The sequence below is a fragment of the Neopsephotus bourkii genome, unplaced genomic scaffold (assembly GCF_033783945.1).
Source record: "Neopsephotus bourkii isolate Nb327-2 ecotype Australia unplaced genomic scaffold, CSIRO-AGI_Nbou_v1 NB_735, whole genome shotgun sequence".
Lineage (NCBI taxonomy): Eukaryota > Metazoa > Chordata > Aves > Psittaciformes > Psittacidae > Neopsephotus > Neopsephotus bourkii.
In genome coordinates, this window is record NW_026901233.1 from 243,720 (window position 1) to 260,213 (window position 16,494).

The 16,494-nt window shown below is 47.1% G+C and overlaps 1 protein-coding gene and 1 long non-coding RNA gene across 3 annotated transcripts in view; both read left to right on the forward strand.

The window, feature by feature from the left end:
* The window catches only part of LOC133212692 (ankyrin repeat domain-containing protein 11-like), a 198,807-nt gene that overhangs the window by 141,096 nt on the left and 41,217 nt on the right, over positions 1–16,494 (forward strand). For both annotated transcript variants that reach the window (XM_061354378.1, XM_061354377.1), the window contains exon 3: positions 5,235–5,379. In XM_061354378.1, the coding sequence (XP_061210362.1) occupies positions 5,293–5,379 (87 nt within the window). In that variant the 5' untranslated portion in view covers positions 5,235–5,292. The remainder of the gene's footprint in view (positions 1–5,234; positions 5,380–16,494) is intronic.
* On the forward strand, positions 10,532–11,984 carry LOC133212690 (uncharacterized). The gene is made up of 2 exons (XR_009725572.1): positions 10,532–10,867; positions 11,590–11,984. It is a non-coding gene; the product is annotated as an uncharacterized LOC133212690 (long non-coding RNA).

Here is a 16,494-nt window from a genome sequence, read left to right on the forward strand (position 1 = left end):
AATATCTATCCCACCAGAATTTTGTGTGACTAAAATAACAAAAAAACAAACTTTGCAGTAGACACGTTGTCACCACATACTGTTACAGTCACACAGCCACAATATCCACGTGAAATGCAGCCACGCTCCCACAAGGCACACAGCCACAATGCCACTGTCACGTCCACTTAACTCCCACAACGTCCACAATGCCACCGTCATGTCCACTTAGCTCCCACAACGTCCACAATGCCACCGTCACATCCACTTAGCTCCCACAAGGTCCACAATGCCACCGTCACGTCCCCACAAGGCCCACAATGCCACCGTCACGTCCACTTAGCTCCCACAAGGTCCACAATGCCACCGTCACGTCCACTTAGTTCCCACAAGGTCCACAATGCCACCATCACGTCCACTCAACTCCCACAAGGTACCCACGCGGAATGCCACCATCACATACAGTTACACTCCCACAATACCACCGTACACTTCACTCCCACAAGGCACACATAGAATCTTTTCTTGGTGTCTGGCGTGAAGCTAGCCAACATAGGAGGGGCAGTTGCTCCCTCCCCTAATTTTAAACTACCTTTAGTTACAAACAAGACACACAAGACAACAGACAGGAAACATAAACACTTCGTCCGTCTCCGGCCGCTCTCCTCGCGGAGAATACGGAACCGCGGATTAGGACTCCGCACTCACTTCGTAGCTATGCCACGTCTCAGTCATACAAGGGTACACACTGCATCCCATACATTGATACAGCGGTTTCGATTACCCTCCTCTTGGCTCCCGAAATCTGAGATGCAGCCAAAACCTGGAACTCGCTTAGTTTACGGCAGCCCCTGCTGGGGAGTTTCTGAACTCACCCGACCCACCACCAGGGTCGCTAGCGGCCGCTCTGTCGGTCGGCGAGTCCGTTCGCAAGCCCTACCTACCAAGGGGAACTACGCTGTGCGCCAGACGTCTCTGCGTGCCTTACCAGCAGCCCCGGGTCAAGCGTGCGACTTATAGACCCCCAAAATTACTAAAATAAATTTCAAGCATACCGTTTTTCCGCAGCCGGCACAGGTTTTTGTCTGTCCCCGCAGTGAGCGGACAAGAAGCGGAGCTCCTCCAGGCAAGCGGCCTGGGGCACCCAGGATATCCGTCTCCCAGCCGGTCCTGCAGTCGACAGAGATCTCCTGCCTGGCTCGCCAAATTGATAGCGGAATAGACTCCACAACTTCGTTAAAGTTGTAAAGTAGGTATGCTTTATTCAGCTGAAGACGCACGGGGGATTGGTCCTCCAAAAGGCATGCGTGCCTCAGTGTTGTTTCCCTCTACATTTATCCTCTAAAGTTACAAGGTTGCACAATACGCCTATACATATTCATATTCTACCCCCGCTTCGTATTATAATGACCTAGAAAGTCCTCTGCGCCTGTGCAGTGCCCCCTCTGGTCATGGGCAATACACATCAGATGAAGTAAATGGCTTCCAGCTCAGGGTAGGGGTCTTCAAGATGAAGTAAATGAGTCTTCCTCTTCTTGAACTCGTCACCTTTTAGTCTTTACACATATGGCCTTAGGGTTTGGTCGGTGCCCCAGCCATAAACCATCTGTTTCTTCCCGTATCCAGCGCCTGCTTTTCCTTATCAATAGCTACTTATCATTATAATCAGGTGTCTGCTTATCAATACGACCAGGTGCCTGCTTTTGCTTATCAATAGGACTTGGTGTCTTTGTTCTGCTTAGTAAGCACTTACAACAGACAATACCTTGTCTAGGCAAGTAAATTCCTCTAACACAAGTAAAATCCTCTAACACAAACCCTCTGCATCACTAGTACATGAGTATCACAGAGAGAATGTATTAAATGAGTTGTATATAAGTCCACAGTCCATCACAGACCTTTCCACTGCAGGTCTTGATGCAGAACTTTTACTTTAACGTAAAAAAGGTTGCTCCCTTCACCTTAAGAAGGACTGAAAACATCCATAAAACGGATGTCCTAAGATCAAATTTCAATTCATTCAATCACTGACAAGGCGGGGGCGGCGGGCTGCTGAACTAATTTTCTTTACAGTGCCCTGTTTCTTTTTTACAATGTCCCGTCCATCCACAATTATAACATCTCATACCTTTAGTACCCCCGCGATCGCTCTAACCTTATTGTAAAAGGGGTTTAACAGCAGCAGCAAAGGCAGTAGCCTTGTATCCAGCCTTTTCCTCTGCTGTGCTCACTTTAAATCACATCTGAAGGTGGGGAGTAAGCAACAATTGAGCTATCATACAGATATCATATGGTGCTAAGATATATGCAGAAAAAATATGTGCGATAATTGCCCGAGTATACGATGATTTTAACCCGTAGGATGTTACCGGTTGACGCGCCTCCTTTACAGCCTTTAAATCCAATGCCTCCCACTTTTTTCCCCCCTGTGGAGTGTTAAACACCGGGAATGCCGAGGGACCCATAGCCAAAAATTCCCCCATAACAATTGCATCTTTGACCATAACCTTTAGCAGGGTTATTACTGTAATCCCCTACCCCGTGCCCAACACCCCCCTCCCATTCCCCTTTCTTTACTACTGGATTGTAGGAGGGTGGAGCAGAGGGTTCGAAGGTTTCCTTTGCCTCCAATACTCTAATTTCTTCAGCAGCTGTTGCAGTTGACCATCACTGAGGCTGGTTCGCATCTGCCGACGAGCCGAACTCTCTGAACTGTCTGAATCCGAGTCAGGATCAGGAAGGGGAGGGTACAAGTCCGGTTCTGCCAGAGACTCTGGGTCTGGTTCCAATTCCGATTCGGGGTCTTCTTCCTCTAGGTCGAAGGTGACCGCGTTTGCACTTTCTACTTGTACTTTTGGACGCGAGCGCCGTTTCACTTTATCTTCCCCCTTATGCTGAGGAGGCTTCTGTGATGCCGTGCCAGGCACAACTGGGGGGGCTTCCCTCTCTGCCCTCATTTCTTTTAAGGTCTCTAGGACAGAGTTCCATTGGTGTCGCACCACTTTAACCTCCTTTTCACCCTTACTATCATCTTCCACAGTTTTTGCCACATGGTTCCCCCAAAGTCTCGCCATTCCGATACGGAAAATATCAGACAAATGTCCTCAACATGTCCCCATTTCTGGCCTAACTTAATTAATCGTATCAGCCGCTTCACCGGCGCTTCTTTCCCTCTCTTGGAGAGGATTCCGGCAAGCAAGTTGGCTGCAGCTTCCTGATCCATAGCTGCACCTGGGGGTTAGAGAGCTACTCTAACGCCGGCTTTCCGCGTCTGCCTGGACCTCTTGTCCCCGGCAGGGCTTCCCCAGCCGATTCTTCCCGCTCCGACCCTCCTCTTGCTGCTTACCACAGTCTCGGAGATCTTTGGTCGGGAACCATCCTCTGCTACCAGATGTCGGAGTGGGAGTCGGGCCCGGAGTAACGACGCAACCTCAATATGAGTATGATCGTTCTCCTCTATTGTTTGCATACACAGTGTTTATATAGGATTCTAAATAAGCCACGCTCCTAAAGCAAAGCTATCATTGGTCCCCAACAACTGTTCACGTGCCTGTCTATACATTGCTATTGGCTAAGCTAAGTTTTACACACATATCTCTGCAACAGCAGGGTGCATGCCTTGTGGCCAGCAAGCTCCTGTTTCAGCGTTCTGCTTACATTTCTTCGACTCCAGGCCTCCTCGGCTCAGCTGAGTCAGAAAGAGTTCAAGGCTGTCTCACTCGGCTCTAATCCTGGGTTGTGCAGGCCCTCGTGAGAATAACCATTGCTCCACACCATACAGTAATGGACCTTTTTTTTTTTCTTTACTTTTTCCCTCCTGGGACGGCCAAAAGCCCCAGTACTTAAGTGTTAACCCCAAGGGACTGTCTGGGGGTGTATCTGGTAATTGGCTCCCTGTCTTATTCCTGGGACCTCTCCGTGGGCCTCTCCCTGGGTTAGAGTTATGACTCCTACTCTGACCCGTTTCCTGTCGGGTGTGTCTCCTCTCAATCAATCACTATCATTTCCCTCCTTCAGCGGCCAAGTCCCTCGCGGGAGATTGGAAACGCGCTTAGAAGAGGTCCACACTTGCTTCACAGATCCCGATGCCCTGGCCCGTATTTCCACAGGTCCAGGATACTCAGTCCGTGTCTCAATGGTGCACAAACACAAATCACCAAGCAATCCTTCTCTGCACCTGCCAATTCCCTCAGGGGAGATTGGAACCGCGGTTAGAGGAAAACATCACAGTCACACTCACACACCGGCCCTCCCACCCAACCGAACGATACTCACAGTCCATTGTTCTCGTCCGGGTCTTCGTGCACAAGAATTACGGGTACCTTATACTGCAGTTTTTACGGGAGCTCGAATTCCTTGGATATTGCCTCTCTGTTCGTTGATCTCGTGGGACTACCCGGGACTACAACTCCCGAGCCACAAATTGTGGGGCGCCTCCTCGTAAAAGCTATAGTCCCAGGCAGCCACACAGAGATCACGTCGGGGTCACCAATTTTGTTATAAAAATTCCGTCTTGGCCATGATCTGATTTAATTAATTTTTTATTACAATTGATTAATATCGAGAGGCAATAAGCAAGCAGCGCTGGGTGCACCGGGAAGTCTCCGCTCCACCCAAGACGCACACCGAGAGTTCTGGGGTACAGTCTCTTATACTCCTCGGTCTTGGGTTTCAGCCAATTCTGTTGTCTCCTTCACCCAAATACCGACGTGATTCTTTTTCATTGTTCTCCTCCTGTTGCTGGGATCTTATCTTTGGGTGATGAAACTTCTTAAAAAGTCATTGAATTCCTTGGCAATACATTAACAGGGAATGTCTGTCACAAGCTTAACCACTATCTTAGCCCCCTCAATTCCATTTCTTATATAGTTACATATTGAATACACAAGTTTCACCTCATCCCCTAACAGAATGTATCCCTTGATTACCTAACCCCCTTAAGGCATTCAAGCAGTTAAACAAAACACCCTCTGTAGTTAGCAAAGCATTTGAGACATTCAAGTAGTTAAATAAAGTACCCCTTAAAGTAACAAAGACTTTGATTAGGAAGGATTATTCCTTTGTTCCTTCTTTTCTTTTCATCATTGTATTTACAGGAACTCCCATCTTAATCTGATCATTCGTATACATTCTACACATGATTTTCGATTCCTCCCAAAGTGCAATGATGACAAGGACTCCTAAGTTTCTGACACGAATCATTCCTATATACCTCACACTTTTTATTGCTAACTTCTCTTTTCCTCTCTAAACAGGCGGTTGATGATGAAGCTATGGCAGCATAAATGAAGATCAAGTAAGGAAGGCAGAACAATGCCCAAGGGTGGGTGTTCTAAAACACCACAGCCAGAAGATTTCTCTTTCAGCAACGACATGGTGGAGAAACAAACGGGGAAAAAGGTAATGTGTTTGGTTCACTCACCTTCCTTTAGGAATGCTGCCCCTGATGCCTTCAAGCCATCACCGTATTTCATGTGGCAGCAGGCTCCTTTGGGTTGTTATCACAGAATCAAATCTATGTGTTGGTATTTGGCCAGCTGATGGGGTCCACTTTATTTCTCAGTGACTTCCACACTTCAGGAGAAGTGCTGCGGCCACATAGACCTGACTCAGCCAAGCAATGGGGGGATGCTTTGCAAGTTTATTTTCTGCAAGTACTGTGCATTTTTAAGGCTTTCTACACTGAGCTGTGGAAGGACCAATTAGTACAGTGATGGCTCAGGTGCATGCTGTGGGAGGGAGTTTTTCCTCCTCCCTCCTCCTCTGGCTGTAAATGCCATGTCTATGTCAGACTCAGCCAGTCTTGCTTCACCCAGAGCCTGGGCTCTGAGTGTGGTCTGACGAGCATGCAGCATGTGAGTTGCTCTGCCAGAATAACTGCTTCTGGGGTTTTATTTGTGGTGTTCAGGTTTTGACAGGGCTTGAGGTGAGGTTACTGAGATGAAGTCTGAGTTAAAGGATAAATAAGTTCATATTTCTGCCCTTCATTCCCAGATTCTTGTTTTGCTCCAGGCTTAAGACATGCCTCCTCTCCTTCAGATTTTTTTCATCCTTCTCAGCATTGGTAGTTTCCAGTAAATAGTTGCTGTGTGCAAATATTACATATAAATAAAAATTAAACACTACATCCACTGTATTCCTCTCAGGAAACAGTCATCATCTACTTCTATTCATCTTGCTACAGTTTCTCAGCTTACCCTCAGGGGATACTTCCCAGCTCCTGGAGCTGAAACTGAGGGTTGTGAGCATCAGTAGTGCTGTGTCCCTTGCTCTGTCACGTCCCCCGCAATCCCACATGTGTTGATGATAGCAACTCCTCTTATGACTAAGGTCGTTTTACTGACAACATCAGGAACTGTCCTGGGTTCAGCAGTAGCAGTCATTTTTCTCCTTGGTAGCTGGTACAGTGCTGTGTTTTGACTTTCGACTTGGGAACAGAGCTGATAACAATGATGTTTTGGTTTGGCCAAGGACTTTGTGAGCCTCATGCTCTGCCAGGGAGGAGGGGAAGCTGAGAGGAAGCAGAGACAGAACACCTAACCCAAACTAACCAAAGAGGTGTTCCATACCACAGCATGTCATGCCCAGGATGTAACTGGGAGTTACCTGGAAGGGCTAAAGGACTGCGGGGTTGGAGGAGGTATCGGTCGGTCTGGGGGGGCAAGTAGCCCTCCTCTGGACTTGTTCCAACAGTTCCATGTCCTTTTTATGTTGAGGACACCAGAACTGCATACAATACTCGAGGTGAGGTCTCACAAGAGCAGACTAGAGGGGCAGGATCACCTCCTTTGACCTTCTGGTGACGCTCCTTTTGATGCAGCCCAAGATACGGTTGGCTTTCTGGGCTACGAGCACACACTGCCGGCTCATGTTCATTTTCTCATCGACCAACACCCCCAAGTCCTACTCCACAGGGCTGCTCTGAATCTCTTCTTTGACCAACCTATAGGTGTGCCTGGGATTGCTCCAACACAGGTGTAGGACCTTGCACATGTCATGGTTAAACTTCATGAGTTAAACTGCTACCACCAATAATGATGTCCACCTATAATGATGACCAATGTCCTTTGTCAGAGTAAACATTACTTAGCAAGAAGTAAAAACATTGGTGTTATCATATAAATATAAGGAAGGGATTCTTTAGGTACGTTGCAAATAAAAGACAGACTAGGGACAACGTGGGTCCTGTCTGGAAGCTATCAGGAGAACTGGCTACCGTGGCTTTGGAGAAGGCTGAAATTCTTAATGACTTCTTTGCCTCAGTCTTCACTGGCAAATGCTCTGACCACACCACCCAAGACTTGGAAGGCAGACTCAGGGACTGTGAGAATGAAGACCTTGGGCCCACTGTAGGAGAGGATCTGGTTCGAGACCATCTTAAGAACCTGAACATGCACAAATCCATAGGATCTGATGAAATCCATCCACGAGTCCTGAAGGATCTGGTGAATGAATTTGCTCAGCCACTGTCCATCATATTTAAAAAATCATGGTAGTCAGGTAAAGTTCCCGATGACTGGAAAAAGGGAAATATAACCCCCATTTTCAAGAAGGGGAAAATGGATGACCCAGGCAATTACAGACCAGTCAGTCTCACCTCTGTGCCTGGCAAAATCTTGGAGCAGATTCTCCTGGAAGGCATGCTAAGGCACATGAAAAACAACAAGGTGCTTGGTGACCGCCACCATGGCTTCACTAAGGGGAAATCCTGCCTGACCAATATGGTGGCCTTCTATGATGGAGCTACGGAACTGATGTGCATGGGTAGGGCAGTTGACGTCATCTACCTGGACTTGAACAAAGCCTTCGACACTGTCCCACACAACATCCTTGTCTCTAAATTGGATAGACATCAATTTGATGGATGGACCACTCTGTGGATAAAGAACTGGCTGGATGGCTGCACACAAAGAGTTGTGGTCATTGGCTCAATGTCCAGTTGTAAAACAGTAACGAGTGGTGTCCCTCAGGGATCGGTGTTGGGACCGGTCTTGTTCAACATCTTTGTCAATGACATGGACAGTGGGATTGAGTGCACCCTCAGCAAGTTTGCGAACGACACCAAGCTGTGTGGTTTGGTTGATAAGCTGGAGGGAAGGAATGCCATCCAGAGGGACCTTGACACGCTTGTGAGGTGGGCTGATGCCAACCTCACGAAGTTTAAACATGCCAAGTGCAAGGTCCTACATCCGGTTCAGGGCAATCCCAGGCACAGCTGCAGCTTGGGCGGAGAGGATGTTCAGAGTAGCCCTGTGGAGGACTTGAGGGTATTGGTCGATGAGAAACTTAACATGAGCCGGCTTAAGTGTGTGCTCGCAGCCCAGAAAGCCAACCGTATCCTGGGCTGCATCAAAAGGAGCGTCACCAACAGGTCGAAGGAGGTGATCCTGCCCCTGTACTGTTCTCTCATGCGACCTCACTTGGAGTACTGTCTACAGTTCTGGCATCCTCAACATAAAAAGGACATGGAACTGTTGGAACAAGTCCAGAGGAGGGCCACAAGGATGATCAGAGGGTTGGAGCACCTGCCTTATGTAGACAGGCTAAAAAAATTGGACTGTTCAGACTGGAGAAGAGAAGGCTTCATGGAGACCTCAGAGCAGCCTTCCAGTATGTGAAGGGGGCCTATAAGGATGCTGGGAGAGGATTCTTAATTAGTGCCTATAGTGATAGGACAAGGTGTAACGGGTTAATATTTAAACATTGGCAGTTTGGATTTTATATAAGTAAGAAGTTCTTTACTTTTAGGGTGGTGAGGTGCTGGAAAGGGTTGCCCAAGGAAGTTGTTAATGCTCCATCCCTGTTGGTTTTCAAGACCACATTTGACAGATCCTTTGGTGACCTGATTTAGTGTGAGGTGTCCCTGCCCACTGCCCAGGACAGGTTGGAACTTGATGATCTTAAGGTCCTTTCCAACCCTAACTGTACTATGATTCTGTGATTATATGATTTGAGATTATTGCCCGGTCTTCTGATGCCAGGGCTGGTTTCATGTAGGGAGTCATTGCCAGAGAACCATTGGGGAGTTGGTTGTTCATGGTCCCTGGTGAGGTCTTGAGCATCGTCTTGACTATCATCCATGAATACGTTGTGCGCTAAGAAACACTTGGATGGGGCATCTTTTTCACAAATGTTTGAAATAGTAATGACTGTTTTAATTCATTAATATTATCCAGTTTAATTTAAGTAACATACTAAGTGTACTTGGCTGGCATGTATTTGTGGAAGCAAGTGAGCCTTGCCTGAGCCCCATGCAAGTGCATCCATATGTGAATAGTTACAGGCTCATCAGAAGGTCAGGAAACACTGTGGGTTAAGGCGAAATAAATATTTGAGAAATGCAGGAGAAAGGACAGTTATTGTAGGGACCAGGTACTGACTTTGAGAACAGGCTGAGGAGAAGCCATGCACAGGTGAAGAAAGATGTTTTATCTGTAAGAACTGATAAGGAGCAACATCCACCTTCAGAAGCCAGGAACAAGAAGATAGCAAATTTCCCAGGGTAAAGGTGAGATGTTGAGTTGAAGTCGAGGGCATGACAGAGCTGTGAAGCCCATATATGCCACCAGGCAAGCATGCTTTCCAGCAGACTGCTTTCAGAGCAGAGAAATGTAGAGATCTCTCAGTTCCCCTTGTTTTGGGTAATGGATGTAGGAATTAGCACCTCGTGCTAATTCTGCACTATCTCATTAACAGCTAAGCTTTGTAATTGGCCTGTGTTTTCACTGCTGGCTTGCAGACCTCCTTCTGCTCTTGGGCTTCTGTACCCATGGTGGAAAAAGACGGACTTCTCTGGAGCACAAAGAACAATTGTTCCTTGTTTCTCAAAGTGCACATCTGTCCTAGGTTTAGCAGTAGCAGTCATTTTTTCTCCTTCTCTTCTCTAGGCTGAACAGCCCTGCCGGGCTGTCGTGGTTTAAACCCAGTCGGCAACCCAGAACTATGCAGCCACTCGCTCACTCCCTCCCTTCCTCCCCCTGCTCCTGGAGAGATGGGGAGGAGAATCAAAAGGATGTAACTCCCATGGGCTGAGATATGAACAGTCCAGTAACTAAGGTATAACACAAAACCAATACTGCTCCCACCAATAATAATAATGATAAGGGAAATAACAAGGGAAGAGAGTACAAGTGCTCGCCACCCGCCGACTGATACCAAGCCTGACCCAAGCAGCGATCTACCCCTTCCAGGTAACTGCCCCCAGTTTATATAATAGGCATGATGTGCTGTGGTATGGAATACCTCTTTAGCTAGTTTGGGTCAGGTGTCCTGCTTCTGCTTCCTCCCGGCTTCCCCTCCTTCCTGGCCAGAGTAAACATTATTTAGCAAGAACTAAAAACATCGGTGTTATCAGCATTGTTCCCAGGTTGAAAATCAAAAACACATCACTGCACCAGCTACTAAGAAGGAGAAAAATGACTACTATAGATGAACCCAAGACAGTATCCACCCCTTATTCCATACCACTCACGTCATGCTCAGATCCCACATTTTTCAATGTACCATCGCTTTTGTCTCATATATATATAAATATATATATATATGTACCCACACACAAACAAAGACAGAGATATCATTCCTTAGTCCATGGACCAATCCCTATAAAGCTGCTGGATTAATCTGGTCCATGATGTCGGGCTCCATCTCTTGTACCAGTCCTTCAGAGCACGACAGGCTGTGTGCAGTGTTGGATTGTTGCCTGCTGATGACACCACGGAACTTGTCTGGTAACTGCTGAGCTGGTCTGGTTTCATCAAAGTTCATTCTTTGTTGGGATGATGGTTGGAGGGAAGTCAGGGCCAGTCGCTGGTGATCTCAAGATATCTAGTTGGTGGGCTATAAAAGTGCTACATAGCAGGCAACAGCATACAATTGAGTTCATTGGCTGGTTTCCCCTAAAATCAAATCCCCTTGAGGTACACATCGGACTCCCCCATCTTCCTGCATTACCCACCAAGTATGTCTGGGCCGCTGAGCAAAAGCAATCCCACAAGTGGGTTTGCCTTTACCTGAAGGAGGAATAACCCTGACTGTCTTCCCCAGAAAATTCTTTATGTACACCACAGGAACTTTATCCCCTTCTGCAGTACGTAAAAGTTCTGATTTGGCTGAGCCAGCCCTGTTGGCAGATCCCCTAGTGTTGACCAACCAGGTGTCTTTTGGTAAATGTGTATCCCAATGTTAGAAAGTCTCACCAACCATTGCACTCAGTGTAGTTTTTAACAGCCAATTGTATTGTTTGATTTTTCCAGAGGCTGGTGCATGGTAGGGTATGCGATATACTCACTCAATGCCGTGCTCTTTGGCCCAAGTGTATTTAAGGTTGTTCCAGAAATGAGTCCCACTCTCTGACTCAGTTCTCTCTGGGGTGCTGTATCGCCACAAAAACTGTTTCTCAAGGCCCAGGATAGTGTTCCGGGCAGTGGTGTGGGGCACAGAGTATTTTTCCAGCAATCCGGTGGTTGCTTCCACCATGGTAAGCACATGGTGCTTGCCTTGGCGGGTTGGTGGGAGTGTGATATAGTCAATCTGCCAGGCCTCCCCATATTTGTACTTGAGCCATCGTCCTCCATACCAGAGGTTTTAACCGTTTGGCTTGTTTAATTGCAGCACGTTTCACACTCATTAATAACTTGGACAATAGTGTCCGTTGTTAAGTCCACCCCTCAGTCAGGAGCCCATCTGTATGTTGCATCTCTGCCCTCATGTCCTGAAGTGTCATGGGCACCCTGGGCCAAAAATAATTCACCTTTATGTTGCCAATCTAAGTCCATCTGAGCCACTTCAATCATAGCAGCTTTATCCACTTGTTGGTTGTTCTGGTGTTCCTCAGTGGCCCGACTCTTGGGTACATGAGCATCTACGTGGCGTACCTTCACCAGCAGTTTCTGCACCTGGGCAGCGATACCTTTCCACAGTGCAGCAGCCCAGATGGGTTTACCTCTGCGTTGCCAGTTGCTCTGCTTCCATTGCTGCAACCACCCCCCCAGGGCATTTGCCACCATCCATGGGTCAGTATAAAGTACCGGCCACTTTTCTCATTCAGCAATGTCCAAGGCCAGCTGGATGGCTTTCACCTTGGCAAACTGACTGGATTAACCCTCTCCTTCAGCAATTTCTGCAACTTGTCATAGGGGACTCCATACAGCTGCCTTCCATCTCCAATGCTTTCCCACAAGACAGCAGGACCCATCAGTAAACAAGGCATACTGCTTTTCACTTTCTGACAGCTGATTATATGGTGGGGCCTCTTCAGCACGCATCACCTCCTCCTCTGGTGGCATTACAAAATCTTTATCCTCTAGTAGTCCATAATGTTTTCTAGAATGCCTGTACAACTGGGATTTCCTATTTGAGCTTGTTGTATAATTAGTGCAGCCCACTTGCTCCATGTAGCTTCGGTTGCATGATGTGTAGATGAGACCCTGCCTTTGAATATCCAGCCCAGCACGGGCAACCAGGGTTCCATGAGGAGCTGTGCTTCAGTGCCAATCACTTCTGAAGCAGCTCGAACCCATTCACAGGCTTCAGGTATCTCTGTTTCAGTGGCAGTGTAGCTGGCCTCGGATCCTCTGTATTCCCGACTCCAAAAGCCGAGGGGTTGACCTCGAGTATCCCCTGGAGCTTTCTGCCAGAGGCTCCAAGTAAGACCATTCTTCCTGATTGCGGTGTAGAGCACATTTTTCACATCTTGCCCAGTCTGGACTGCTCCAGGGGCAACTGCATGAGCTATCTCTTGTTTCATTTGCTCAAAGGATTGTTGTTGCTTAGGGCCCAATTAAAATCATTCTTCTTTCGGGTCATGTGATAGATAGAGCTTACAATCAAACTGTAATTTGGGATGTGCATTCTCCAGAACTCCACACCACCCAAGAAAGCTTGTTTTTCTTTCTTATTAGTTGGTGGCGACATTGGTGTTATCTTGTTGATCACATCTATGGGGTCTGGCGACATCCATGTTGCCATTTTATTCCCAAAATTGAATCTCCTGTGCAGGTCCCTTGACCTTACTCCGTTTTATGGCAAAACTGGCTTTCAGCAGAATTTGGATTATTTTCCTTCCTCTCTCAAAAACTTCTTCTGCTCTATCGCCCCACACAATAATGTCATCAATGTATTGCAGATATTCTGGAGCTTGCCCCTGTTCCAGTACAGTCTGGATCAGTCCATGGCAGATTGTAGGGCTGTGTTTCCACCCCTAGGACCGTCAGTTCCAAGTGTACTGGATGCCCCTCCAAGTAAAAGAGAACTGTGGCCTGCAATCTGCTGCCAAAGGGATTGAGAACAGCGCATTGGCAATATCAGTTGTCACATGCCCCTTGGCTGCCTTTGAATCCAGTTCAGACTGAAGTACTAGCATGTCTGGTACGGCAGCTCTCAATGGTGGTGTGACTACATTCAGGACACTATAGTCTACTGTTAGTCTTTACTGTTCGTGATCTCGCAGGTAAAACCATAGGGTGGCCCGTGGTGTGTACCTCCTTTATCTTCTCTCTCGATCAGTAGGACACCTTTTGTTAATAGCTGTGACATGGGTTTGTACATGTGGGGAGCTGGATAGATCAGATAGATCGTCTTTGTATTTTTTGAACTCCTGGGACAGTTTTTCCACAGCTGAAATGATGGAAGGGGTGAGATTGTCTTAAAACTCTTGGAGTTGATGAATCATTTCATCCACTCTTGGTGGTGCTACATCATGCCAGGTCATTGATGCAAATGTGTGGGCATATGATGATGGTGCACTCCGTGTAAATTTCCGCCACATGGATGGTGTACATTCTACTTCAGCTGGATCTATGAGTGCATTCCTGGCATCCGGCCTGTTATAGATCATGTCTAGAGTGTCTGATTCCCTCAGAGACTGAATGCCTTTCTCTGTTGTAGTCCAGATGGCTGAATGACTCATAATGTTGTCCTTGTATGGAAAACTTCACAGCTGCCAAGAGCCATCTCCAAAGGCTGAGGTACTGTTTCTCTTTTGTAATTGCTTTGTCAATTCCCCCTTCCCTAGCAAGTGATCCCAGATGCTTAGATTCCCTGCCTTCTAGTTTGTGGCCTTCGGCCCCACTGTTCCAGCATCGGAGCAACCAGGTGATGATGTGCTCCCCTGGTTGACTGGTAAAATCTTTTCACATATTCCGTAGCTCAGTTGAATTTTGAGGTTGATAAGTCACCTCTTCTTCTTCCTCTTCCTCTGATTCACATAATAACTCTTGTTCATATGGTGTCCCGTGTAGTAAGTGCATTAATCTTTCTTCACTTCATGGGTTGCTCTTTGTACCTTTGTGATTATCACTGTGGTTGGAGTGGCTGCAATATCTGTTGTCTTAGTTGGTGCAGCTGCTGTGCTTCAGTTTTGAGTAGCGCAATCATCAAATGCATTGTCTGTTCCTTTCGGGGTTTGAGTAGCTGCTGTACTTGTCGCTGGGGTTGCTGTAGTTTCTGTGCTTGGAGTTGGAGTAGCTGCGCTGTCTGTTGCTTTGCCTTCATATCCAGAGACATCTTTTTCCTTTTGAAGGAGCTGGATAGTGTTGAACAGGGCTCTGTAGGTATAGGCCAAGGCCCAGAATATTTCCATGAGTCCAGCCAGTAACTCAGAACCATGCGACCTCTCGCTCACTCCCCCCTTCTTCCTCCCCTTGCTCCCAGAGGGATAGGGATGGGAATCAAAAGAATATAACTTCCACGTGTTGAGATAAGAACTGTCCAATAACTAAGGTATAATATAAAGCTACTACTGCTACCACTCGTAATAATAATAAGGGAAATAACAACGGGAGAGAATACAATTGCTCACCACCTGCCGAGCAATACCCAGACTGACCTGAGCAGTGATCTGGGCCTTCCAGGTAATTCCCCCTAGTTTATATACTGGGCATAACATGCTGTGGTATGGAATACCCTTTTGGCTAGTTTGGGTCAGGTGTCCTTTCTTTGCTTCCTCCCATCTTCCTGTACCACTCCTCACCAGCAAAGCATGAGACTCTGAAAGTCCTTGGTCAGAATAAACATTACTTAGCAACAACTAAAAACATCAGTGTTATCAGCATTGTTCCCAGTCTGAAATTCAAAAACACAGCACTGCACCAGCGACTAAGAAGGAGAAAAATGACTACTTAGCTGAACCCAGGACAATGACAAATAACCAAAGGGTTATTTATTCCCAGGAAAGAGTTTGTTTTATCAAGCACGCTGGTAGCATCCCTTCCTTTTTCTGCGTTGTGGTGTGTGCACGGATCCAGTTCAAGAGTCATGTCAAGAGCAGGAGCATTGCCTCAGCACAGGCACTTTTTTTTGCACAGTGTGGGGCTTTTAGTAGCTGGGTAAAAACTGGGAGCCTGGATTTTGGAGGTGAAGCAGCTGCCCTGTTGTGTCAGGGAGATACCAGCATTTACCCTGGTAAATGAGGTTGAGCCCAGCAGCACAGGATATGTAAATATGGGGTTTTGACAGTGCTGGTTAAGAAGCTTAATGTTGGTGGAGAGAAAGGATCAGTTATAATATGAATCAGCTCCCATTTTATTTCATCCACTTGCAGCAGCTTAAAGGCTGCATGTTATTTACATAGCAGGTTTGTTGAGCAGTGCTAGGGATACTGGGAACTGGAGTTGTCTCCCGCTGGCTAAATAACTAGGACACAAATAATTTTATGCTTCCCTTTCAGAGGCATCAGTGCAGACCTGTAGAGAGTGGTATTGAGTAAGCCTTTCTGCTCACTTCATTCTGGTCTTCTCAATGGAGAAGAAATTTTCAGGCTCTTGTCCTTTGGGGACTGAGCAGAGATCTAGCCCAAGTGGCCAAAGGACATGGTGCAGCAAATTGCCCTGTTTCTGGTTAACTCTGAAGTGCGAGCTGGAGCAGTGACTCAGCTTTTACAGCACTCTGTCATTAGACCTCCTACTTTCGGATGCTGTTGTACCTGCCTGTCAAGCCAGACGCTGCTTTTAATTTGTCTTTCCTTTGTCAACACTTTTTAGAGCGAGGTGTCCCTGCCCATGGCAGGGGGGTTGGAACTTGATGATCTTAAGGTCCTTTCCAGCCCTAACTATTCTATGATTCTATGAACACTTCTAAAGGCCCAAGCCTGGGATTTGGCACACACTTGCTGGCATAGGCTCACTAGGGAAGGCAGAGTGGCTGTGGTAGTGCTGGAGCTATGACACACGGAGGGACCCATCACTACCTGTGATGGTGCATGAGGAGAGCAGTAGCTGCAGTGGCACTTGTGTGGTTTTCTTTCAATATGACCTTAATAGTGACAATTGTTTTAGCATTAAACAGGCTTTACATGTTTGGGCTCTGAAGCTCTAGCATCAAAGGCAATCAGCAGTGCAGCATGCTCAGTGGTCCTGGTGCTGTGGTGGGCTGAGTGCTTCAGGAAATGGTCAAGTTCTGCACTTGGACATGCTACAGCCAGGCTCTCCTGGAGAGCTTGTGCATTGTGGGTGAGGATGTGATCTGTTGCCTTCCACTTGTAGAGCTAATTACAAGAGGGAACTCCTTCTTGCTCTCTGC